This window comes from Leptidea sinapis, chromosome 27, assembly GCF_905404315.1.
Source record: "Leptidea sinapis chromosome 27, ilLepSina1.1, whole genome shotgun sequence".
In the NCBI taxonomy this organism is placed as follows: domain Eukaryota; kingdom Metazoa; phylum Arthropoda; class Insecta; order Lepidoptera; family Pieridae; genus Leptidea; species Leptidea sinapis.
Genome location: NC_066291.1, coordinates 4,777,114 through 4,803,044, shown reverse-complemented (window position 1 = coordinate 4,803,044; position 25,931 = coordinate 4,777,114). Strand labels below are relative to the sequence as shown.

The 25,931-nt window shown below is 38.1% G+C and overlaps 1 protein-coding gene across 1 annotated transcript in view; it reads right to left on the bottom strand.

The window, feature by feature from the left end:
• Positions 1–2,924: 2,924 nt before the first annotated feature.
• The window catches only part of LOC126972819 (uncharacterized), a 31,739-nt gene continuing 8,732 nt past the window's right edge, over positions 2,925–25,931 (bottom strand). The window contains exons 4-10 of the mRNA XM_050819896.1: positions 25,703–25,850; positions 22,828–23,028; positions 20,551–20,699; positions 18,650–18,777; positions 17,043–17,196; positions 15,130–15,225; positions 2,925–3,251 (exon numbers count right to left, since the gene is read on the bottom strand). Coding sequence (XP_050675853.1) covers positions 3,087–3,251; positions 15,130–15,225; positions 17,043–17,196; positions 18,650–18,777; positions 20,551–20,699; positions 22,828–23,028; positions 25,703–25,850 — 1,041 coding nt within the window. The 3' untranslated portion in view covers positions 2,925–3,086. The remainder of the gene's footprint in view (positions 3,252–15,129; positions 15,226–17,042; positions 17,197–18,649; positions 18,778–20,550; positions 20,700–22,827; positions 23,029–25,702; positions 25,851–25,931) is intronic.

Sequence of the window (25,931 nt, the reverse complement as noted above, 5' to 3'; positions counted from 1 at the left end):
TACAAATTTATCACAAAATATTTATTTATGCATTTAACTCATTATTTACACACTGTATACATACTAATGATAATCACACACAGAATACATCAACTAATAGCGTGTTTTTCTTCTCGATCTCCCTTTTTCTCTTGCTCTCTCTCACTCACTCTCTCCCTACTCTCACTCTTTTTCTATGTGCTTCAAGCTACGTTCGCCCTTTCTCACTCCCTCTCAATCGGTCTCAATCGCTCTCTCCCGCTTCTTGGACAAAAACGTCCCATATTTTCGTGTCACAAATATTATTATTATTGCTTTTCAACCGTAAAAATTTAAGCCTCATGCGCGCAAAGAAGTTTCACTTCAATAAATACAAACTATCCAAGTCCATGAAAGGACAGTTCCTGCCGATCAGTGTATATTAGTCATTGTGTTTGAGACGGCTTATCGATTATTTATTTACAGAAAGTAAATTTTACTTTTAATAATATATTTCAGTGTATATATTTTGTTTCATTTTATTACTTACATCCATATATTAATGATTGGTCTCCACTGTGCTCCAATCACATACCGCACTACCGAAGGACAATAGCTTTTTTATTACGGCAACTATTAGATGCTTGTGTGCGTGGCATCTTGACACGCAATGGCATCTATAAAATATTATAACATACGCTTCGTGTTATTTTACATTGATATTAATAAAATACAAAGTACTTACTGATGATATGTGAACCCAGTGTCTTGTTTTTTCTTGTAGTATTATTTTTATAAAGTCTTCTACGCAACTTGGCATTTTAGTTTCAATTATCAGCAAAGTTTAACAGAACATGTGGCACGTCAACGTCACACATTGTTCGAGACTAGCTCGAATACCACTTGGGCGCAGTATTAGTTGCCGCACTTTGAGACTAGATACGCCTGCGGTATCTAGTTGGAGCGCAGCGGAGACGAATCCCCAATTTAAACTTACATTATTTATGAATTAAATCGCTCAGCTTATCAAAATGTACAAACAGCTACTGCCAAGTCGGTACAGATATAATTGTTGTTGGAACACATGTGCCAACAAATAACTCTGTGGAGCATACCGATAAATATAATATGTTGCTGATTTATTCGATTCTACTGTGAGAAATATTCCTGAACAGTTATTTTTCATTCTCTATACTATTAGGAAAACCAAACCACGCCTTTCTATGAACAAAACCTTAACCTTAAGCTTCTTGTGTTTCTTATTTCATATTAAAACAGATACTTGATAGAATCATCAATATTTTCGATACATTGTAAGTATACATACATTTGAATAGTATTTGATAGAGATAATTATTGATGTATAGTTCCGCTTTATAAGTGTACCTACATCTGTTTTTTTATGAAAAAGGAGGACAAACGAGCGTACTTGGTCACTTGGTGTTAAGTGATCACCGCCGCCCACATTCTCTTGCAACACCAGATGAATCACAGGAGCGTTGCCGGCCTTTAAGGAAGATGTTTCGCTTTTTTTGAAGGTACCCATGTCGTATCGTCCCGGAAACACCGCACATGGAAGCTCATTCCACAGCTTTGTAGTACGTGGAAGAAAGCTCCTTGAAAAACCGCACTCTGGAGGAACACCACACATCCAGATGGTGGGGATGATCTGTGTCTTTCCTCAAAACAATTTAAGCAATAAAAAAATGCATTTCATAATGTCTACTGATAAATCATTATTAAATTATCATCATTATAAAGGACGGCATTAACATTAATAGGATGCCGGCAAGATTATGGGTACCACAACTACGCCTATTTCTACCGTGAATCACTAATGTATAAGCATTACTGTGTTTCAGTCTGAAGGGCGCCGTAGCTAGTGAAATTACTGGGCAAATGAGTCAACATCTTATGTCTCAAGGTGACAAGCGCAATTGTAGTGATGCTCAGATTTATTGGGTTTTTTAAGAATCCTAAGCGGCACTGCATTGTAATGGGCAGGGCGCATCAATTATCATCAGTTGAACATCCTGTTCGTCTCGTCCCCTATTGTCATAACAAATGCAGATGACAGGAGCAGCTGATAGTTATGTCGTTATTGTTACGTTTAATTTTGCGTTCCCATAAAGGTTTCCAGAAATTTCTCTGACATACTACTGTGGGTCAGTTAATAAAAGTGATCTTTCTGACGTGCAAAAACTAATTGAGGTAAGATAAATAAAAATACTTTGGAATAATAAGCAGCTATCACTACATATTATAAAACGAAGTCCTACGCCACGTTTGTCTGTCTGTCCGTTCGCGATAAACTCAAAAACTACTGCACTGATTTTCATGCTATTTCCAATGGATAGCGTGATTCTCGAGGAAGGTTTTAGTATATAATTACGTAACAATATGTTATGTTTTTAAAGTGATAACCCTTACTAGTAGGATTAATACACAAATAAAACTTGAAAAGTTGGTTAGAGCACCGGCACGGAACGCCGGTGGTCGTGGGTCGAGTCCCGCATCGTTCATAAAATATTGATGTTTTTCAAATTTTATTTGTATATATATATATAATTACATAGTTAAGTTTTTGAATACATTTTTGTATACATTAACGATTTTAGTTACATGGCTATCACAATAGATCACATTGATCGCAGTGAAACAGGGCTGAACTGAACTGGAACAAAGCCACTTTACAAACCATAACCATACATTAACGATTTTTTTGGAGGTGTCGGAAAACAAATGCCAAAAGCCGTCTGGGAATCGAAAACCCTTTTAGATATAACAAAGTCATAATGTATGATGGAGTAGTGAAACTTACATAGGTCTACAGAAAATCCCGCGATTTCTTTCTGTTAATTGTTTTATTGACACTGACATCTCTGTCTATGTCTTTATAATTTCTGACAAGAAAGAGTGGGAGAATAAAAATTACAGGTACATCCATTAATTGCACAGAAAAGAGGTTAGGCCGTACATTTAATTTATTGTAGACTTGGTGGTTAATTTTATTCTCCATCTGCATATCTTACATTATATTCATTTGCGGGCATAGAAACATTGAAGGTGATAGCGTAGTAATTTTAAGCAACAGAATATAATTGCACAGATAAATTAATACAAATAGTTCAGTAAACATGATTCCTTTCGCTCTTGGCATCCAGCGTTGTGTCAGAGAGTCCTGCAGATGAGTTCCTGTGCCTGCGCCAGCACAGCAGCGGCTTCAGAACCTCCCACCACACGTTGTACAGGATGTTGATGACGCCTATCACTGATAACCCCAACAGAAAACCCTGAAATCCAAAAGGACACTGTCTTATAAGATCTTAAGAACTTTATTGAACTTTATTCTCTATGTGTTTATAAAGCTTATTATACAATATATTAGCGAACACATTACACACTCACATACATAAACACACATATCGTCACGCTTACACACACACCAACACCTTATTTGTGTTAAGTAGGTACCAACTTAATTCAAATTCAAATATTTTTATTCAAAATAGGATGTGACATCACTTATTGAAAGTCAAAAACTACCAACCATTCCAAAACGAATGCTTCTTAGGTCTGAGACCTAAGAAGAATGGGCGCAACAAACTCAGCGGGCTTTTTTTCATCAAAAAAATATATTTACAAAGTAATATTGTACAATTAAACTTATTATTTAATAGACTGAGGGCGGTCGCTCCATTCCCAACCTGTGGTATCATTCAGAGAAAGTGAATTATGTTATATATTTACCTTTAACCACACAAACAATTTTTAACAAATCTTTTGAATGACATAATACTTTTGTTTTGAACATTTTCTGGGATCTTGTTTTAAAAGCATATACATCGCCCCACAAAAAACTTAGTAACTCGACTTAGCCGAGTAATAGGCATTACAAGTTTACGTCTGTTCCTGGTGTTAACATTATGGTTATGACAGTTTCTAGCAAATTCACTTATGTGCCTATGAACATACATTACATTATCTAGAATATACTGATAAGCAAAATCAAGATGCTAATTTCTTTGAATATTGCTCTCAATTATTCTTAAGGAAGTAATAAATAGCCCGAATAGCACTCTTCTGCAGCACAAATATTGTATTAATATCGGCTAATGATTATAGATATGGAAGAATGGGATCTTCTGACACAGGGTTTGTCTCCTAAAATAATGTTCCAACAAACAATCACGTAATACTTTTGGTACCAATAAAGAAATTTGAAATGTAAAATATTATTTACTAGACACTTCACCAAGGAACATTAGTTACATTGAAACCTAGGTGTGAGAAAGAGACGGAATAGATGAAGACTGTGAATCCGTTTTGAAACAATTTAGTGTCCATTAGTCTTAATTTTAATGTTTTATCGTTATTGCTGTATGTTTTAACGGGTATTATTAAAAAATAATATAATGGTGTCGTGTTCTGCATTTGATTATGTTGTTACATATAGCAACAATCCAACTAAAGAAACATTTCACAGGTAAATACTGATTTTTATATTTGTAAATGTATTAATATGTATTCTGTTGAAGTGCATAATAAAATAAATTAATAACTAGCACATAAGAACATTTTAAGTCACGCCGTAATGAGGAGAGCGTTTGTTATTTACGCTAGTATACTAATTTTGTGGAGTAAAGTGACAAATATACGCGGAAGTGTACCAACATCCCCAGCATTTCCGAGTCATAACTACAGATATCGCGAGAGTTGAATGCAGTGATTAAAATCTAAAATTTTTGTTCTGCCTTTCTTCAACACACATGTCTCAAACATTTTTCGCTATTTCTCTTGCTTAGCGATAAATAAAAACTCGTTTATTTTGGTACGGAACTTGAGATGCTCCCGCTCTTTACTACAGGTCCCGACTGCATTCAACTCACAAGCTAACTGTAGTGTTGATCCGTTGACCAAAAGAACTGCCAGCTCTTGGTTTCCTGTTTACTCTATTTTTTTTATAACAGTAAGGGATGAGACGAACAGGACGTTCATCTGATGGTAATTGATATGCCCTGCCTATTACAATGTAGTACCACTCAGGATTCTTGAAAATCTCAAAAATTCTGATTGGCACCACAATTGCGCTTGTCTCCTTGAGACATAAGATGTTAAGTCTCATTTACCCAGTAATTTAACTAGCGACGGCGCCCTGCAGACCGAAACACAGTACTGCTTCACGGAACAAAGAGGCGCCGTTGTGGTACTCATAATCTAGCCGGCATCCTGTGCAAAGGAGTCCCACTGGTAATCTATATGATTTATATGCATTGACAGTTGTATATTATATCAAATCAAATCAAATCAAAATCAGTTTATTCACGTAAGTCACGAAAATGACACTTATGAATGTCAAAAAAAAATTTCTTTTTGAATCTACCGCTACTTTGTAAAGGGTTGAGCTAATGAGAAGAAGTAGCAAGAAACTCATTGTCACTCTTTTATATCAAGATTTACAGATCATTTCAATTACAATATAATATGTAAAATGTAAAATGATACAACAAACACACTCAAACGTCAAATAGTCAATGTCTTACACGAGTAAGTAAAAAAAAATAAATGTAAATTAATACAAAAGTTATTGAGTACAGTAGCTGCATCATCCACATACACCATAAATCAATAAAGGTATTCTGTGAGCATTTTATAAGCGATTATAAATAAATAAACATGTATATATCCACATATGTATACACAATAACTTTTAAGAATCTAAAACCGAGTCCCCGGCAACAGGATCATCCCGCCACCACAAGCAGCGCCCGTTCACGAGCATGACGCATGAGCCAGCCATCGCCTCCCTAAACCATATTTTAGGGAAAGGAACGACTCGCCCCATGTCGCCGCCACAAGCAGTGCCATTAAAGCGAGCATGATGAAACCTGTTACGAGAACTCAGCAAACAACAATAAAATAATCCTAATAAAACCATATAATCCTACATATCATGCAATACTCACCAAACACCTCTACTTACAATTTGATAATTCTGCTTAAACTTGTAATTAATATTATATTTTTACTAACAGTAATCAAAAGCTCAATCCTTTAGGGTAATCAAATCAAAATCACCTTATTCAGGCAGATCAAGGAAATGACTTTTCTTTTTATATCCACCTCCTTTGAGGGTTGGGTTTTAATAAGAAGTGGCAAGAAACTCTTTGTGGCAATCACTCACAAATCATTTCAGTTACAATATATGTAAAGTGATGCAGCAATAATACTCAAACTACAAAATGTAAATTAATACGTAAAAACAAGAGCTATTGAGTACATTCACGGCCGACTTCTACTGTATCAACAATAATACTAGGCCATGGTACAGTAAATGCATCAATCCACACACACCGTAAATAAATAAAGGTATTTAGTGACCATTTAATTAGCAATTATAAAAAAAAAAATTAGTTTTAAAACCATGAGGTATAGTTTCCGGCCACAGGATCATCCTGCCACCGCAAGCAGCGCCCGTTCACGAGCATGACGCATGGGCCAGCCATCGCCTCCCTCGACCATATTTTAGGGAAGGGAACGACCCGTCCCACGTCGCCGCCACAAGCATATTATATAAGCCACATTTAAGCGAGCATGATGAAAACTGTCACAGGAACTTGAGTTCCTGTGACAGTTGTGACAGGAACTTGAGTTCCTGTGACTGTTTTGTGTGTGACGTGTAAATAACAAAAAACAAGAATGTTCATCTAAAATATATACAACAACACTCACTAAACACCTCTACTCATAATTTGACCATTTTGCTTTTACTATAAATTATCAATTTTTCAAAAATTATTCATAATTATAAATACAATTACATTTAATTAAGGGTAACTAAAGCTCAAATCTTTTAGAGCAATTCATACCCATGCTTTCTTATCATCTAAATAGTCCTTTAAATTGTAATATGATTTTTCCATAAGTTTATGTTTAATATAGGCTTTGAACTTGTTGAGGGACATTTCCATTATGTTCTCAGGAAGCTTATTATAAAATCCAACGCAATTACCGATGAATGACTTGTCGAGTTTACTAAGCCTAGAAGTGGGCATTAACAGTTTATTTTTGTTTCTAGTATTAATATTTTGTTTTTCATACACCTTTTGAAATTTATTGCCATTTTTATGAACATACACAAAATTTTCATATATATATTGGTTAGAAACAGTCATAATTTTAAAATCTTTAAATTTAGATCTAAGCGTCTCTCTTGGTCCCATACCATAAATTGCCCGAACAGCTCTTTTCTGCAGCACGAATATAGAATCAATATCAGCAGCATTACCCCATAATAATATACCATATGACATAATTCTGTGAAAGTAACTTAAATAGAAGTGGGAGAGTCACGCAGCCGTCTTTTGACGTCAGCACAATCGGGCCAGACTCGTCCGGGTTAATTACCACACTCGCACAGAATACCGGCGTGAAGTAGCGGCCTAGTACCGCTATGTTTCGCATAGGTTAGTGTCGAGGACCGGAGGCCATTCCCCCCCCCCCCATCCCCAACAAAGATTATGAAAGCGGTCCCTAAAGAGATAGTACCCCAGGAGGGTACCGGCTCTACCAGAGTCGGAGAATCCCTCCCCGAGCACTCTAGCCCGGGCTGCCCTTCGTATTCTGGGGAGGGCACAGTACCGCGCATGACCAAGGACAAACGAGGCAGTAACACCACGGCACCCCGCTCCACACTCAACGTGGACTTTTGCAATATCAGGGGAATTCACTCCAACTTAAACGCAGTCCACCACCACCTTGAGACGGCGAAGCCGGCCTTGTGTTTCCTTACGGAGACGCAGATATCTCGACCTAGCGATACGTCATATTTAACGTACCCCGGGTACAAAATTGAGCACAATTTTTTGCCTCATGCCGGGGTATGTGTGTACGTTAGGGAGAATATCTGCTGTCGCCGTCTCGGCAATTTTGAGGGTAGGGACCTGTCCACTCTCTGGCTCCGCGTAGATTTAGAGAACCGCGTCCGCATCTATGCGTGTGTCTACAGGTCCCATAGTGGTAACGCAGAAACCGATCATCTCATGGGCTACGTTCAAGCGGCAATTCGACGTGCTTGCACAGATCCCCTCCGCTGAAATCGTAGTCTTGGGTGATTTCAACGGGCACAATGCCGAATGGCTTGGATCACGTACCACAGACTACGCAGGGCGATCTGTGCATAATTTTGCATTGTACGATCTGTCCCAATTGGTTGAGTCGCCAACGCGACTCCCGGATGTGGATAGCCACATGCCGTCCTTATTAGATCTTCTGCTGACTACACATCCCGATGGTTACCAGGTCATTGTTGACGCCCCTCTCGGAACGTCCGACCACTGCCTGGTCAGGAGTGTAGTGCCTATACGACGCCCACGTCGCAGACCACCAGCGACCCGCCGCGTTTGGCACTACAAGTCAGCAGATTGGGATAGGATGCGTTCCTTTTTTGCATCCTACCCTTGGAGCAGGGTTTGTTTCCCTTCGGATGATCCTAGTGCCTGCGCCGTTGCAGTAGCCGATGTGATACTACAGGGCATGGATATTTTTATACCAAGCTCTGTAGTACCGATCGGTGGCAGATCACAGCCCTGGTTCGATGCGTCAGTTAAAGCAGTATCTGACTGCAAAAAACAGGCGTATCGAACTTGGGTTGCGGCGCTAGGCACAAAGGATCCGAACTGCATAGTTCTAAAGAGGAAATACAACCGTGCCTCCAGATTTTTAAACGGCAAATCGCCCGTGCAAAGTCAAAACACGTCGTCAAAATCGGCGAGCAGCTTTCCAGTTACCCGACCGGACCACGCAAGTTCTGGTCGTGGTCGAAAGCTGCTCTTGGTAACTTCAGCCAGCCGTCCATGCCGCCGTTGCACATGAGGAATGACACCCTGGCCCATACGGTAAAAGAGAAAGCCGATCTCCTGTGCGCTCTTTTCTCCTCCAACTCGACTCTTGACGACAACGGAAAAACACCGCCGACCATCCCGCGGTGTCAGAGCTCTATGCCTGAAGTACAGTTCAAACAGAAAACTGTGAGGCGAGCTCTGTTTTCGTTGGACGTCAGGAAGTCGAGCGGGCCGGATGGCATTTCTCCAATCGTGCTTAGAACGTGTGCCCCTGAGTCGACGCCGGTGCTAACGCGTTTATTCCGGCACTCTTATTTCAAAGGCGTAGTCCCTGACTCATGGAAGTCAGCCCTTGTTCATCCGATCCAAAAAGAAGGAGACAGTTCGGATCCGGCAAACTACAGGCCTATTGCTATTACCTCCCTGCTTTCCAAAATCATGGAGAGCATAATTAGCCGTCAGCTCTTGGTATACCTAGAGGGTCACCAGTTGATCAACGACCGACAATACGGGTTTCGCTATGGTCGGTCGGCAGGTGATCTTCTGGTATACCTAACACATAGATGGGCTGCGGCTATTGAAAGCAAGGGGGAAGGCCTGGCAGTTAGCCTGGATATAGCGAAGGCCTTTGATCGTGTATGGCATAAGGCGCTCCTCTCTAAACTTCCATCATTTGGGCTTCCCGAGAGCTTGTGCAAGTGGACCTCCAGCTTCCTCACTGGGCGCAGCATACAGGTCGTTGTCGACGGACATTGCTCGAACCCGAAGCCTGTGAATGCTGGAGTGCCCCAAGGCTGTGTGCTATCTCCTACGCTGTTTCTTCTGCATATCAATGATATGTTGGACACCTCCAACATTCATTGCTATGCAGATGACAGCACTGGTGATGCCGTATACACGGGCCATGCACGTCTCTCTCGGGAAATCGTCGACCAGTGCCGGGAGAAACTTGTGTCTTCTATCGAGTCCTCTCTTGAGAAGGTCGCGGAATGGGGTAAATTGAACCTTGTCCAATTTAACCCCCAGAAGACTCAAGTTTGCGCGTTTACCACTAAAAAAACCCCATTTGTCGCATCACCGCTCTTGGACAACACTTCCCTAAAAGCCTCGCCTAGTATCGGAATACTGGGTCTCGAAATCTCGAGCGATTGCCAATTCCGTGGCCATCTGGTGGGCAAAGCCAAATTGGCTTCAAAGAAACTGGGCGTCATTAATAGAGCACGGCAATACTTCAAGCCGGCCCACATTCCTGCGCTGTACAAAGCGCAGGTCCGGCCACACATGGAGTATTGCTGTCATCTCTGGTCTGGCGCACCCCAGTATCAGCTCGATCCATTTGACCGCGTGCAACGCAGAGCAGCGCGAATTGTCGGGGACCCAGTACTCTGTGAACGGCTGGATCACTTGGCGTTGCGTAGAGACGTCGCTTCATTGTGTGTCCGCATTTATCACGGGGAGTGTTCCGAAGAGCTGTTTTACCTAATTCCTGCCGCCGAATTCCACCTTCGCACGACACGCCACAAGTTAGGATATCATCCTCACCATCTGGATGTGTGGCGGTCCTCCACAGTGTGGTTTACAAGGAGCTTTCTTCCACCTACTACAAAGCTGTGGAATGAACTTCCTTGTGCGGTGTTTCCGGGACGATACGACATGGGTACCTTCAAAAAAAGCACGTACACCTTCCTTAAAGGCCGGCAACGCTCCTGTGATTCCTCTGGTGTTGCAAGAGAGTATGGGCGGCGGTGATCACTTAACAACAGGTGACCCGTACGCTCGTTTGTCCTCCTATTCCATAAAAAATAAAAAAAAATAAAACAATCTTGCAGTTTCAATGTCTGTTAAGGAACGAATCTCTTTTATTGCGTATGCAGCAGAACTTAGTCTACTTGATAAATTTTCTATATGAGGGCCCCATTGGAGTTTGGCATCTAGCGTTATTCCAAGAAAAACAGCGGTATCAACTATATCTGTTTTATTTCTCGTTCGTAATATCCGCTGAGTTGACTGGCTTAATAATAAATATATTTCCATAAGTAAACAAAATTAGAGCGTGATTCATGATATGGTCGTGGCATTGGATATGAATCATAGAGGCAACAATCAACCAAATATTCCACCAAATGTCCAGCACAGGTGGCATCGTGCCAACGTACTCCATTGAAACATTGACTATGAACATTCTTAGACGGAGTGTCCTTGTTACTGCATATTCGTTCACTGCTGGCGCCACAATTGTGTATTCTCGTTGTTGTAACTTTTTTTTAATGCAAAAAAGGGACGAGATAAGCCTACTGGGTCCCCGACAATACACTCGACACCCATACACTCTTCTATTATTCTTCATAAGATGCGTCCAAGCTTCACGGGATGCGATTACTAAGTACAATTTAATAAAAGAAATCTACGGCAAAATTCCATATATATAAATGCCAAAATTTTCGGATTGCGTATGTTATTTGTAACTCAGCTCTCCAAAATTTTAATAAATTTTAAAAGCTGAGCATTATTTTTTTTTACTTCACTCATGTTCTATCATCTATGGCATTCTGTACATAATTTAGGCTCTATTTGTGTCTATTGGTCACCACAGCCAACGTACGGGTGCGCTAGCGCAACAAATATGTTCAAAATCACACATATACGATACTAAAAAGCCGTGAACCAACTTCCTTGAGCGGTATGCTCATAGGTTCACAGGTCTTGGCCATATATTCAAAATTCATATTCAAATTCAAATGTTTTTATTCAAAATAGGATGTGACATCACTTATTGAAAGTCAAAAACTACCACCCATTCCAAAATGAATGCCTCAGACCTGAGAAGAACGGGCGCAACAAACTCAGCGGGCTTTTTTTTCATCGATAAAATATGCTTACAAAGTAATACTGTACAATTAAACTTATTATTTAATAGCCTGAGGGTGGTCACTCCATTCCCAATCTGTTCAAATTCAAATTCAAATATTTTTATTCAAAATAGGATGTGACATCACTTATTGAAAGTCAAAAACTACCACCCATTCTAAAATGAATGCCTCAGACCTGAGAAGAACGGGCGCAACAAACTCAGCTGGCTTGTTTTTTCATCGAAAAGATATGCTTACAAAGTAATATTGTACAATTAAACTTATTATTTAATAGCCTGAGGGCGGTCACTCCATTCCCAACCTGTGGTATCATTAAGAAAGACATTTATGCTATAGAACCATACAAACGTTTTTTAACAATTCTTTTGAATATCGCAATACCTTTGTTTTGAACATTTTCTGGGATCTTGTTGTAAAAGGTACATAGGTACAATCTAAATCACGAGCGTTTTAAGGGCGGGCAATACTCTTACAACATCAATGGAATCTAGCTGAGGATAAATCAAATCAAATCAAACCAAAATCATTCGCGAAATACAGTTCTGTCTATAAGTTTTTTGTCGCATCTTTCATAACACTGTCTTTACAATCATAATTCTATATTCAGAATACTCTTATATAAATTAATGCACTTTGATGTTTCTGCTACACGTATGTGATGTTCGTAGAATATGTCGATGAAACTACCGTTACGCTCATATACTTGTACATAATTAATATAATAGAATATTAACTTACATAATATTTATAAAAAGCTATTTTTGCAAACATATATTTAAAAAAATAACGTCAATACTTGACATTTTCTTTCTTCTCTTTTCTTTCTATATACGAACACACGACTCACTTTATGCAAGACAATCACAGCATTGCTATTTTTCCGTTACACACCCATTGCATTATTGTGATTTAAATATAAACCTCGAAAAAATATATCAAATCGCGGGAAAAGATTAGTGGAGACATAAATACACAGAAATTTTAATAATAAAATTTTTGGTTAACAATCGTTATTCAATCCAAAAAAAGTGCGTAACTTTTTAGATACGAATGTGCGTAAGGAAATAATGTATAGAAATCCATTTCTAATGCTTCGGCGAGTCAACATCGCCTGAGGATGCCTCATGTAGAGGCGAAACAGGTGTCGAAATGGTTGAAGCAGAGATTTATCTTGCCGATTACCCGGTCGTTTGTTCGACGGTTCAACGTGGACAAATTCTTTTTTTTATAAAAATAAGGGACGAGACCAGCAGGACGTTCGGCTGCTGGTAATCGATACGCCCTGCCCATAACAATGCAGTGCCACTCGACTGCCATAAGATGTTATTTGCCCAGTAATTTCACTAGCTACGGCGCCCTTCAGACCAAAACACAATAATGCTTACACATTACTTCTTCACGGCGGAAAAAGGCGCCATTGTGGTACCCATAATCTAGCCGGCATGCTGTGCAAAGCAGCCTCCGGGAAAGGAAGAGGAACTGGTAAACTTCGGTGAAGTACGCTTACAAACTCTAACTCTAATTGTTTTTTTGTTCGGATATTGAATATTTTGATCGAAAACAACATTGGCTTGTAACAATTAACAAATGTCAATGCTTTTAAAATAATAGCTGTCAAACAAACTTCAATACTCTGCGTTCAATTCGTCAATTTGACGTTTGCAATTCATTTAAAAATTTATTAAAATAAATGGTTTGAATTTATTTATTATTATGGAAAAAGAAGGACAACCGAGCGTACGGATCACCTGGTCTTAAGTGATCACCGCCGCCCACATTCTCTTTCAACACCTGAGGATTCACAGGAGCGTTTCCGGCCTTTCAGGAAGGTTTACGCGCTTTTTTTGAAGGTATCCATGTCGTATCGTCCCGGAAACACCGCACAAGGAAGTTCATTCCACAGCTTTGTAGAACGTGGAAGAAAACTCCTTGAAAACCGCACTGTGGAGGACCGCCACACATCCAGATGGTGGGGATGATATCCTAACTTGTGGCGTGTCGTGCGAAAGTGGAATTCGGTGGCAGGAATCAGGTGAAACAGCTCTTTGGAACACTCCCGATGATAAACGCGGTAGAGGAGACACAATGAAGCGTTGTCTCTAGGCAACCCCAAGTTATCCAGCCGTTCACAGAGCACCGGGTCCCCGACAATTCGAGCTGCTCTGCGTTGCAAGCGGTCAAATGGATCGAGCTGATACTAGGGTGTGCCAGACCAGAGATGATAGCAATACTCATATGTAGCCGGACCTGCGCTTTGTACAGCACTAGAATGTGGGCCGGCTTGAAGTATTGCCGTGCTCTGTTTATGAAGCCCAGTTTCTTCGAAGCCAATTTGATTTTTTTACAAGAAACAAATGTGAATGCTTTTTAAAAATATTGTTAATAACTGTCATACAAACTTCAATACTCTGCGTTCAATTCGTCAATTTGACGTTTGCAATTCATTTAATAAATTATTTTAATAACTTGTTTGAATTTTTTACAATAAACAAATGTGAATTCTTTTAGAATATTGTTAATAGCTGTCAAACAAACTTCAATACTCTGAGTTCAATTCGTCTCAATACTCTGTGTACAAAAACAAAACAAAATTTATCAAACAAGATTTGATAAATCGGCTCAACTTTTAAATAAATATAAATAGCGCGGGTCTATATTAGAATAATTTGTAAATCATGTTTTTAAATATAATAATTGAATCAAGTCGAAATTCAAAATTCTGTCTCGACAGTAACCTAGAAAATTTCAAAAGCTTTCTATGATTCAAATGATTTAAGTTTTCTTTGATTGAATTATTATGAACTTGATTCAATTATTATATATTATATTATTATGGATTTATGTATAATTATGGATTTCCGCAAAGTAACGCCTAATTCAATAAATTAGCTTTCTATGAGTCCAATTTTTTTAAATCAGTCCAGAAATAGCCGAGAAACAATTTAACACAGAAACCAATTGGAGTCACCCGGTGGGAGCTCCGCTCAGCTTCGTTTCGCTTCATCTTTTGGTGTGAAGTATAAATAACGAAGTCTGGGTCTTTTTGGCTAATTATGCCCTCGACTTAAGACGGATTTCTTCGCTTGATGAATTATATTTTGTATTCTACATGTTTAGGTTATTTGGGTAAGTTTTTTAGTTTTAAGTATGTGTTATCCTATAAGTATCTTAAAATATTCAAATGTTTATAAACCACAGTGTTACATACACTGAGCGGTGTCCATTTTCGCATCATTCTTGATTGTACCTTTCATATTATATTTTCATAAATACTACGTTACCTTAAGCGTTATTGCTATGTTTTACTTTTAGGTGTTAATGAAACATTGTAAATTAATACGCTTAAATTGTTTTCCTTTATTTTGATAAATTGTTTATTTATTTGATGTGAAATAAAAATATGTCTGTCTTTATTCTGTTGATCTCTCAATTCCTGGGAATATAAAGTAGGTACTCACCACACTTCCTCCGAGATCTGCCAGAAACAAATTCCAATCGTAGTTGTACTTCTCTTCGAAGACTGAGACCATCATGTTGTTAAAGTGGATGTAGATCTAAATCAAATTTACAATAACTATTGGTTAGACTCTTTAACTCTCTCGTCAATTAAACTGACGCCCATATGTTTGCTTAAATAATAATAATAAAATGTATTCAAAAAATTCCTGTTATAATACATAACTTAACTTTTAACGTTTAGTCAGGTAAAGATCAGTCTATAACGGATGGCTTACGATAGATTTTAGATATTTTTTAAAGAAAAAGTGACGTGATGAGCTAGACTTCAACTAAGTGAGGGATAAGTTATGTCTATTACAGTGCAGTGCCAGACAGGATTCTTGTAAAATTGTGAATTTTGATTGGCATTACAATAGAGCTCGTCCCTGAGATATATGAATAAAAATGAAAACGGATATAAATATTTACGTAAACTTATAAAAGAAATTGTAAATAAATAGTCATAAAAGTTATTTTGCGGATATCCATAATTATTCAAATGTTTTGATCTCTTCTATCACTATCTACCTACTGCAGACTAGCCTTCCAAGATCGGCAGTGCCCCAGGGCACTAGATTTTTCAGATACACCAAAACCGAGAGTGCCATACGGCACCCTACTCCCTCACCAAGTTAAAATCCTTATTTTGTTAATAAGGTGGTTTATTTTGCATGGACTTATAGCTTGTTTCAATAGCTTTCTAATACATTCACTCAAATCATCCTAATTAAAATAATACGCATTGACAGAACTCTGCGCTAGTACCAAAGTCGCGCTGATGTGAGGCAAACCGCGCGATCAGAGTTTCCCGGAACGGAAAGGCTAGTCTCGTGCCAGTATTTGGCGAGTCAACATCTCCTAAGGATGCTTTGTGTTAAAGCAAAACACTTGTCGAATTTATTGAACATGAATCTGTGTAGAATTTACGCTCAAGAAAACTCACAACATTTGAATAGTCATAAAATGTTTACAAAAACAAGTGCGCAAATGTGTTAATTCTTATTTAATTTTTATATTTACTAGCTGACCCAGCAAACGTTGTATTGCCGATATTAAAATCGCGATACAAAAGTAACTGTTGATCGTAGATGGATGAAAATTTGAAGTTGCATGTATTTTTTAATGCTGACTCATAATCAAACAAATTAAAAAAAAATCGTGTGGACCACCCTTTACATTTAGGGGGATGCAAAATAGATGTCCGATTCTCAGACCTACCCAATATGCACTCAAAATTGAGAATCGGTCAAGCCGTTTCGGAGGAGTTCAAAGTTTAACACTATGACACGAGAATTTTATATATTAGATTTTAATAATTGTGTTTTATATTTTTTTTTAGGCAATTCTGTTATGATCGTGAAGAGTTTATTATAGAACCTTACGCAATTTTCCAAAAATGAGCTATTTGCCTTACTAATGAGACTTAACAACTTATGTCTCAAGGTGACGAGCGCAGTTGTAGTGCCACTCAGAAGTTTTGGGGTTTTTCAAGAATCCTGAGCGGCACTGCGTTGTAATGGCAGGGCGTATCAATTACCATCAGCTGAACGTCCTGCTCGTCTCTTACCTTATTTTCATAGAAAAAAAAACTAGTTCTAATCTCGGTATTGTAATTTTATGTCTATGCAATATTAATGTTATACAATTCACACTTTTTAACATATTTATGTGTATTTTTCTTAGTAAACATAATATTTTGATAGATATGCTCTGATGGCATAAGGTATAAGATGTTGTCTCATTAGCCCAGCAATTTCTCTAGCTGCGGTGCCCTTCATCACGAAAAATAATAATGGTTATAATTTTGTGCTTCAAAGCAGATAAAGGTGCCTATCTGGCAGATGAGCATAAGAAGTATAGGAATACACAATACCTGTGTCTGCAGGTTGGTCTGCTGCAATCGTGGCGACCACAACTTGGCCTGGTTGTCCCAGATGTAGTCCTTCTGTCTGTCTGTCACAAACGCGTTGTACAACAGCGCGCGACATATTCTAGGACACCCTTCATGTTGGTGTTCTTCGTGTTTCCTGCAGTGTCGACCAGATGTTTATTAGGTCTGATAATATTAACTAGTGATACTTATGTAGTAATATTTTTGAGTAAGCTAGTAACTACACACACATAAACATACACGGCATGCACACACAGACACACACAAAACATAACACATCAACACATGAAGAGTTTGCCCATCTATTTTTTTTTGGACATATTGAAAGACATTATGATAGCGATCACTATCCATACGAATGTTTCCAGCTGATGAACGTGACGTCACTCGATCGGTTGGCTCAGTGGAAGAGCGCTTGCACTGAACGCGATCGTTCATAAATTCATATCATCGTTCATACATTTTGTTTTCAAATTTAATTTGTATCATTTATTTCTATGTTTATTTTGTTTTATCCTATAAATGAGGGTTGTCACTTTAAATAAAATAAGAAATTGTCAAGAAATAATGATCAAATTGCCACCAATATCAAATATATGAATGTTAACAATATGTTATGTTTTTTTTAAGTGATAAAACTCACTTTTAGGATTAATATACAAATAAAATTAAAAAAACAAAATTTTATGAACGAGGTGGTACTCGAACGGTTGGCTCAGTTTGTTAGAGCACCGGTACGGAACGCCGGAGGTAGTGGGTTCGAGTCCCGCATCGTTCATAAAATTTTGTTTTTCAAATTTTATTTATGTATATGAATGTTGTCTTATTTTAAAAAAGAATCACAAGAAATTATGTTTGACTAAGATTTAAATAGAAGCTAGGATAAGTTAAACTTCTTCGCAAATGTAAAATAAGAGAGAAAAATGGCACAACGAAATCTCTCAGACATGGAAAAATGAAAACTTCTTAGGGCGCACTGTGGACTTTATTTTGTAATTATTTAGTGAGACTGAGCTGTCACGCTAGGTTTTTTTTTATAACTGGCTCCGTCAACTGAATGTTAACGATTCGGCCAACGTCAAGGTGGAGAGATTTTTTATTTTAATTTAGCCGATTGAAGTATATAAAGAGCTGATTTAAAAGGAAATGATCGGTTGATATAGCTGTGGTTTTTTTTGTGAACTGAAGAACAGGCAAGAAGAGTTTGTACGGTTAGTAATAAACACCCATAACACAACAATATTAACTAAACTAAGTTTAAGGGAGAAATGTGTGAATGTAAGTGGGAATATGTGGCTAATAGAAGCGTAGAAAGTATTGAGGATAGAAATTACAATTTAATATTATTGCGGGAGATAAATTTGTTAAGAATCTTTATTAAAGGGGAATGGCATAATGTCAGCTCGAGTGACTAAGGTAGCATGTTAATCAGAGTAATTTATACACAATTATAATTATTTTAAATATAATATTAAATTTTAAATAAAGGTTAAAACATAGTTTTCATTAATCTATCTTTGATGAAGTTTTTCCTTTTGTCTTGAGATCTACTACTAAATCAATAGCTTTAATGGTGTCTAATGTCTCACGTTATATAACTAGAGATGAGGAGTCTCATATCCTCAAAGTTGTCACAGTACGGTAGGCTGCTCTCCATCCAAGGACCTGAACATCCAACGTCTTTGCCCACTTCATGCCAAACATGCCTGTTGGTACACTGAAAACATTTTAATTAATATACAAATAAAAGCAGTGACAACCAGTGGGAGGCTCCTTTGCACCTGATACCGGCAGAATTATGGGTACCACAACGGCGCCTATTTCTGCCGTGATGCAGTAAAGTGTAAGCATTGCTGTGTTTCGGTCTGAGAAAATGAGACTCGACAACTTATGTCTCAAGGTGACGAGCGCTGTTGTAGTGCCGCTCAGAATTATTGGGTTTTTCAATCATCTTGAGCGGCACTGCATTGTCATGGTCAGGGCGTATCAATTACCATCAGCTGAACATCCTGCTCGTCTTGTCTCTTATTTTCATTAAAAAAAAAACACCAGAGGTATGCCGCCTCCGAGCTAGCCATGCCAGCAAATTGTTTGCGAAACCAAATGGACGCCAGGTGAGTAACTCCCTATAGAGCTAAATATTATGTTTGTAGCGGCGACCGGGTGCGCCACCGTGGTGTCCCGGTGTCTCTTATTGTCATAAAAAAAATGTGGAGAAACTTATTGCCACTTCCACGGTCATTTGGAAGGCAAAGCCAAATCAGCTTCGAATAAGCTGGTCGTGATTAAAAGAGCACAACAATACTTCAAATCGGACAACATTTAGCGTTCTACAAAGCGCAGGACCGGCCACATTTTGAATGTTGTTGTCATCTCTGGTCTAGCGCACCCCAGTATCAGTTTGAACAATCTGACCACATGCAACGCGAAGCTGTTTGAATTGTCGAGCATCCAGTGCTCTCTGAACGGCGATTCATTGTGTCTTCCACCTCATTTAACACGGGGAGTGTTCCGAAGATCTGTTTCATCTGATTTCTGCCGCCGAATCCCACAATCGCACGTGTGTGGAATGAGCTTACCAGTGAGAGGCTCCTTTGCACAGGATGCCGGCTAGATTATTGGTACCACAACGGCACCTATTTCTGCCGTAGTTGTAGTGCCGCTCAGAATTTTTGGTTTTCAAGAAACCTGAGCGACACTGCATTATAATGGGCAGGGCGTATCAATTACGATCAGCTGAACGTGCTGCTCGTCTCGTCTCTTATTTTCATAAAAAAAAAGCTTCTTTGTGAGGTATTTTCGGGAACTAGGGTACCATCATCATCATATTTTAATTACAATAGATTATGTGAAGTGATTGCATATAGGAATAAAATAGTTTTAAAGGGATATATTTTTTGGAGAAACATGTTGTAGAATTTTCTTTGAATTGAGAGTTTTAAACTTAAAAAATCGGCTCCCATATCACACTGCCATTGTTAAGGACAGATACCACAAGTTCTTGCACATCAAGCTTAGACTCTGGTGTATTTCCTCCAATTAGTATGTAGATACCTATATCCTCTTCTTTATAAAACCTATATATATATATATAAATTACGTGACACGTTGTTTGTCCTCGATGGACTCCTAAACTAATGAACGGGTTCTAATGGGGATTACTTCATGGAGTGCAGTTTGGTCCAACTTGAGAGATAGGATAGTTTTTATTTCGATTTGGGATCCATAATTATTTTTATTTTCAATATTTGTTTTGTATGGACATTTTTTCTGTTAGAGAATTTATTGGCGCACGGTTTGACAGTTCTGCTGTGAAACAATTTCATTAGAACAACAGGGACTTAACAGGGAGCCAGTATATATATATATATATATATCAGAATCGTACCTAGCATAAATTTATATAAATGTGTTAGGTTAGGTAATGTTGACGATCTAAACAGATAAAAACCACGTCTGCTCGTTTCGTCACTTTAACAGTAAGCCTCACTTGATTGGCGCTGTAGTTGTGGTCATCAGTGCACGGGTGATAGTCATCGCTGATCATCACGTACTCGTTGACGGTCAGCTTCACGTCCAAGGTCTCTCCAGTGTTGATATACACGTAGTCAACCAGACCCCCATTGTATACATTCACTTCTGTAAGTGTGTTAGCTTTAAAGGTTCAATTTTGGGTTTGTAACAAACATTTCAATAATCTTTTCTTCAGTGTTAATTTAAATAAAACACTTTTAAATGATTAAAACATTTACAGTAGATTTTTGCGTAAAAGTTACATTTTTATTTTTATTTTACTTGACCCAACGTTTCAAGACCCGATCTCGTTTTCAGGGGGACTCAAGATCTGGGGTTTTCGCGCGTTTTAATCCTTATAAAGTGTTTTATTTAAACATTTCGATATAAACAAGAAGGTATACCATTTGCTATAGACTTAGAATATCTAGAATATTCGTATAGACGATCTGACAGCCTGATAATGCTTGACTAACTTTGATTTGTCAATGTGTGGGTTAGCTAGTTTAATATTCAAAATGGGCTTGCGTTATATCAACTAACATTAGCAATAACAAACGTATGTTAAAGTACCGGTTTAGCAAAAAATGTATTATAAGTATTAAATGACGGCATAACTTTTAACTGTTAACCGTAAAAGTCCAATCTTCGCCGGTTAAAGCTATTGTTAATGTGAAATAACTAAATAGCGACCAGTTAAAAGTTTCAAATAAATATTCGATATTGACTTGATATTTCACTTTTTAACTTTAACTATACCAAGGAATACGATGGTGCAACACATTCCGCAGTCTATGTTAAAGTCAGTGTTTAAATATTTAGTACTTAAACCTTAACTACAACAACTAATATGATGTAAGTTGTAACCCAACCTCACCAGATAAGTCAATGCGTATGGCTGACTATGCACGACTGGTCACTCGGTTACAGTAACAAATTGATTCTCTTTCCTTTTCTATCTTCCTGTATCTCCGTTAGAGATCACACATTTTTCGGTTGTTATATAAGTATACCATGTATAAAACATAAATATCATTCGGCCTAAAAATGTAGGTCTTTGATAGGTGTACAAAATTTCAATTTAATCCGACGATTTGGAATAATGCAAAATCAGTTTCAACAATTCTGATACTTAAAGGTAAAGCCGAGTTCACATATAACGAACGGTTTCTTTCGACTGATTTCTTTCGCTGTCTATTATATATGTATTATATGAACCTGGCCTAAAGCATAAAAATATTGATTTGGTCTCGAAGATTACACAAAATCAAAATATATATTATGTCGCATATGATAATAACAGAGATTCGGAGATTCGGATCCCTGAGTGACTTGATCAAATCACGGAGTATCTTACATAAACAACATGATTTTATCATTACTCGAAATAAATCAAGTGATTTGATCAAATACTAGTATTAGTTCCGCGTATTGGTTTCGTAAAATGATAAAATCGTGTTGTTAATTGAACATCCCCCGAGATATGACCAAATCCCTATGACATATTATACAAAGATATTATATTTGAATAAAAGTGATCAAATGGTGTTATTTTTTCATTAGCGCGCACATCGTGTAACTCAAAAGTGTCCTCATTGAAACACATTTTGACATTAACGTTTGTGTGCACTTAATATCTAAGTGCAAGAAACAAAAAGTTCGGTTCGCGACTAGATTATTTCAAATAACATTATTTTTGATTCCAAAAATGCAGAAAAACATATAACCATGGGTTGTCTTAATTTTTTAGCCATCAGTTGTTATTAATTAATAATAATTTAAACTTTAAATACGACCCGTATGCCCTAGACACTCGCCCACGCCCTATGAGCAAGGTCATTAGCATATATTAACGTCTGAAATTATATCAGTGACTTGCGCGGAACACCTTTTTCGATGATTCTGTATAAAACGTATACATAATTTAATAATTAAATTGGATCTGAAATTCTAAGGACTTTATGATTTATTAATTAGAGTGTTCCACTACGACAAAGAACCATTCACTGGTTAGAACCTCAGATAATTAATACGTCTAGATAGTCTCTTGCTGTTAGACAACCGATAAAAACAGGCCAGGATTATTAGTTTAGTGTGCGTGACAAGCTAAGTCTTACACTCGGGATATGTAGGACACTTTGTGTTACTTTGCGTGAATTGCTCAAAATAGAGGTTAGTTCTTAACTCAATATTTTTCGGCGCTATCACAGCTGCCATAGTCTATCTAGACATATAAATGATCTTAGGTTCTAACCAGTGAATGGTTCTTTGCCGTAGTGTATATGAACATGGTATCCTGGCGGCAGCACGCTCGTGGGGTTCCCCAGATCCTCGGGCGCGTGTTGCAGCAGCACAGAGTATCCTCGTTCCTTGCCAGCATAATTCTCCAGGTGTCGAGGAGTTAGGGTGTAGCAGCGACCGGTCACGAAACCCAGCGTTGATGTCACTACTACATCTGTTTTAAATGACAAAAAATAATCCAAAAAGGTATTTATATTATATTACATTATACATTTTAGAGCCAAACCCGCCGCGATGGCAAGCATCCTGATGTAATGACTCTGATGGAATGGCTCGTTCTCATGTCCAAGTTACGTTAATTGATGCTGGGGAATTCATTAATGCTGGCGTGACAGGCAGGATAGCCCGTGACGCCCCAGGGCATCTACATAAACGCCACATCTACATTGATGTGGTTCATTCAGTTTTATAAATAGCCTGAGTGATACACATATTTACAATGTTAAATTGTCAAGTAGCGTTCCAATCAACGCAAAAGGCAACGCTTTTAAACCAAAAACCAAAACACGAGCACGCTCTGTTCTATCAGTAGATTTAATCAAAAGATCATCAAATGCTGACTTACAAAGAAGTGCGTCCCATGCTTTTTGACAATTTAAATCGTCTGGAAAATTTTGAATATTTGCAATATTTTGCCAAGCATTGTTAGCTTCGTTCAAATACGCAATCTCTGAGTTACCTGGTACAAGACTTACAATTCTAGTAACCAAAGGCTGCGCACTATGAACTGTAGATAGAAATACTGATAAGGCAACGCCCGAAACTACCTTAACCACCAAACCGTATCGGTAAAGAGGCATGAGACCATGAATGATCAGTAAACGCGCAATTCAGAACGGTTTAATAATTTGGAAATTTCCATAACGGGCTAGACCTTAAGAGGTACGTAAATTTTGTAACAAATAAACAAGACCATAGTTAAGGCCATATGAGAATTAATCTTGCATAATCTGTCCGAAAGGTTAACAGTATGAACGTCTAAGATCGTTGGAATTGAAACAGGAAATAATGGAGCTCCAAGAAGGTGAAGTGATTTCTTATTCAAAACTTTAATATTGGGCCAGAACATAAAATTTATTGATAATATCAACCCGGTCTGAAATTTCGAAATTTTTGCTAATAAAAAGTTCGCGTTACGAAAAATTTAACTCAAGGCTGATTAAGCTAAAACTTTCTATTACAACGTTCAAATTATCTAAAACAGAGCCCACTTCACCACCCAAAGTACCATCATCTAAGTACCTAACAATAAATATTTTTCTTCAGATTCCAATGAATCCAATGGTCCAAGGTATACGTACTCGTCAACAATTTCGAGAGTAGGTACAGATCCTAATTATTACGGGAGTAGGTGCGACATGGACATTTGACATGATCTTCGTCTTGTTCATGATCGTTTTAAGACCTACTCATTGGGAAGCTGTATGTGTTGTATCTGAATTATCAATAAATAAATTTAAATCTTTTATTAAACGCAGTTTTATGTCTTATATGGAATTGAATAGTATTATAGATGTTTTTTTTTGGATTTCATGTTTCAGCCTTGTATTGTTTTACTGGAGTTTATTATTTTAAAAATATGTATATGTTTAAACTTTTGTGTAATTAATATGTATGTATCTGAATTGTATTTGCTGTGATTGACGTTGACGAGCGATCTTTTAATTTTATGTCAATAAAATATTTTTGACTTTTGACTTTGACTTTTGAAGTCATCGAGTATATGGCTTAAGTCTTCCATAGTATCAGCCATGATAACTATATCGTCTGTGAATCGAAGGTGAGTGATGAATTTGCCGTTGATATTGATGCTCAGTCCGTTTCAGTCCAGAAGATTAAAGACATCGTCCAACGCAGTGGTGAACAGCTTCGGCGATATGACATCACCTTGTGTGACTCCCCGCTGCAATCGGATATGCTTCGAGATCTAATCTTGGTGGACGGACTGACACGACGGCGTTTCTATACAAATATTCCAGAACTATACAAACATTCCAGAGGTGCTACATTGATTATCGATATATAATCAATGTAGCACCTCTGGAGAGACTGAAGCACCGCCCAGGTCTCGAATCAAAAGCTTTCTCATAGTCCACGAACGCCAAGCTTAGTGGCTGGTTATTCTCCTCCGTCTTCTATTCTATCTATATAACCTGCCGCAGCGAATATATGTGGTCTTAGTGCTAAAGCCTTTTCGGAATCCAGCTTGTTCGGGAGGCTGGAAGACATTGAACCCGTGCACGAGACGATTTGTGATAACCCTTGAAAACAGCTTATATACATAGCTCAGCAATTATATGGGTCCTAAGTTCTTCAAAACCATTCTATCGCCCTTTTTGAAGAACAACACCACTATACTTCAGTACCATGCTTGCGGCATTTTGCCTTCGACGATGACGGAATTGAATAGCTTCTGAAGGATATTGAGCAAAGGAGCCCTCTGAAGCTCGCCTGTAATTCCATCACCACCCTGCGCCTTGTTGATTTTAAGATGTTTTAGGGCTATACTTATCTAGTACAGGCTGACGTCTGGGGTCTTCAGCCTTGTTGGTAACAAGTGCCCGTGCCGTCGTGTATAACTGTCCGTAGAATTTCTTCAGTTCCCTCAAAAGGTCGGACTTAGACGAAGCTTTTTAAGCTGCCGTCACCGGTCTTTAGCTTCGCCAGTTGGCTCTAGCCAATAGACAAAACTCGTGCGAATGCTTTGGAGCCATTGTTACGCTCTATTGCCGCCTTCACACAATACAACCCCCTAAAGCCTCACACACTTTACCTCTTTATAATATTAGTATAGATTAGCTGTAGTTATAAACTTTATAGTGACTCACTGTCTCTTTGTTGGTCCAGTCCAAACTGTACAAGTACTTCATCCTGATCGTAGGTGATCTCCTTCCAGAGCTGGTCCAGGGGGATGTGGGAGAAGTTGAACTCTCTCCAGGTAGAAGTGTAACGAGGATGAGAGTACAGATTATATTTCTGTAAATTTTTTTTTTATATATTTGGATATTATTATAACAACATCAAGTAACTGTTCAAGTCAGATATAGGTTTTGCAAC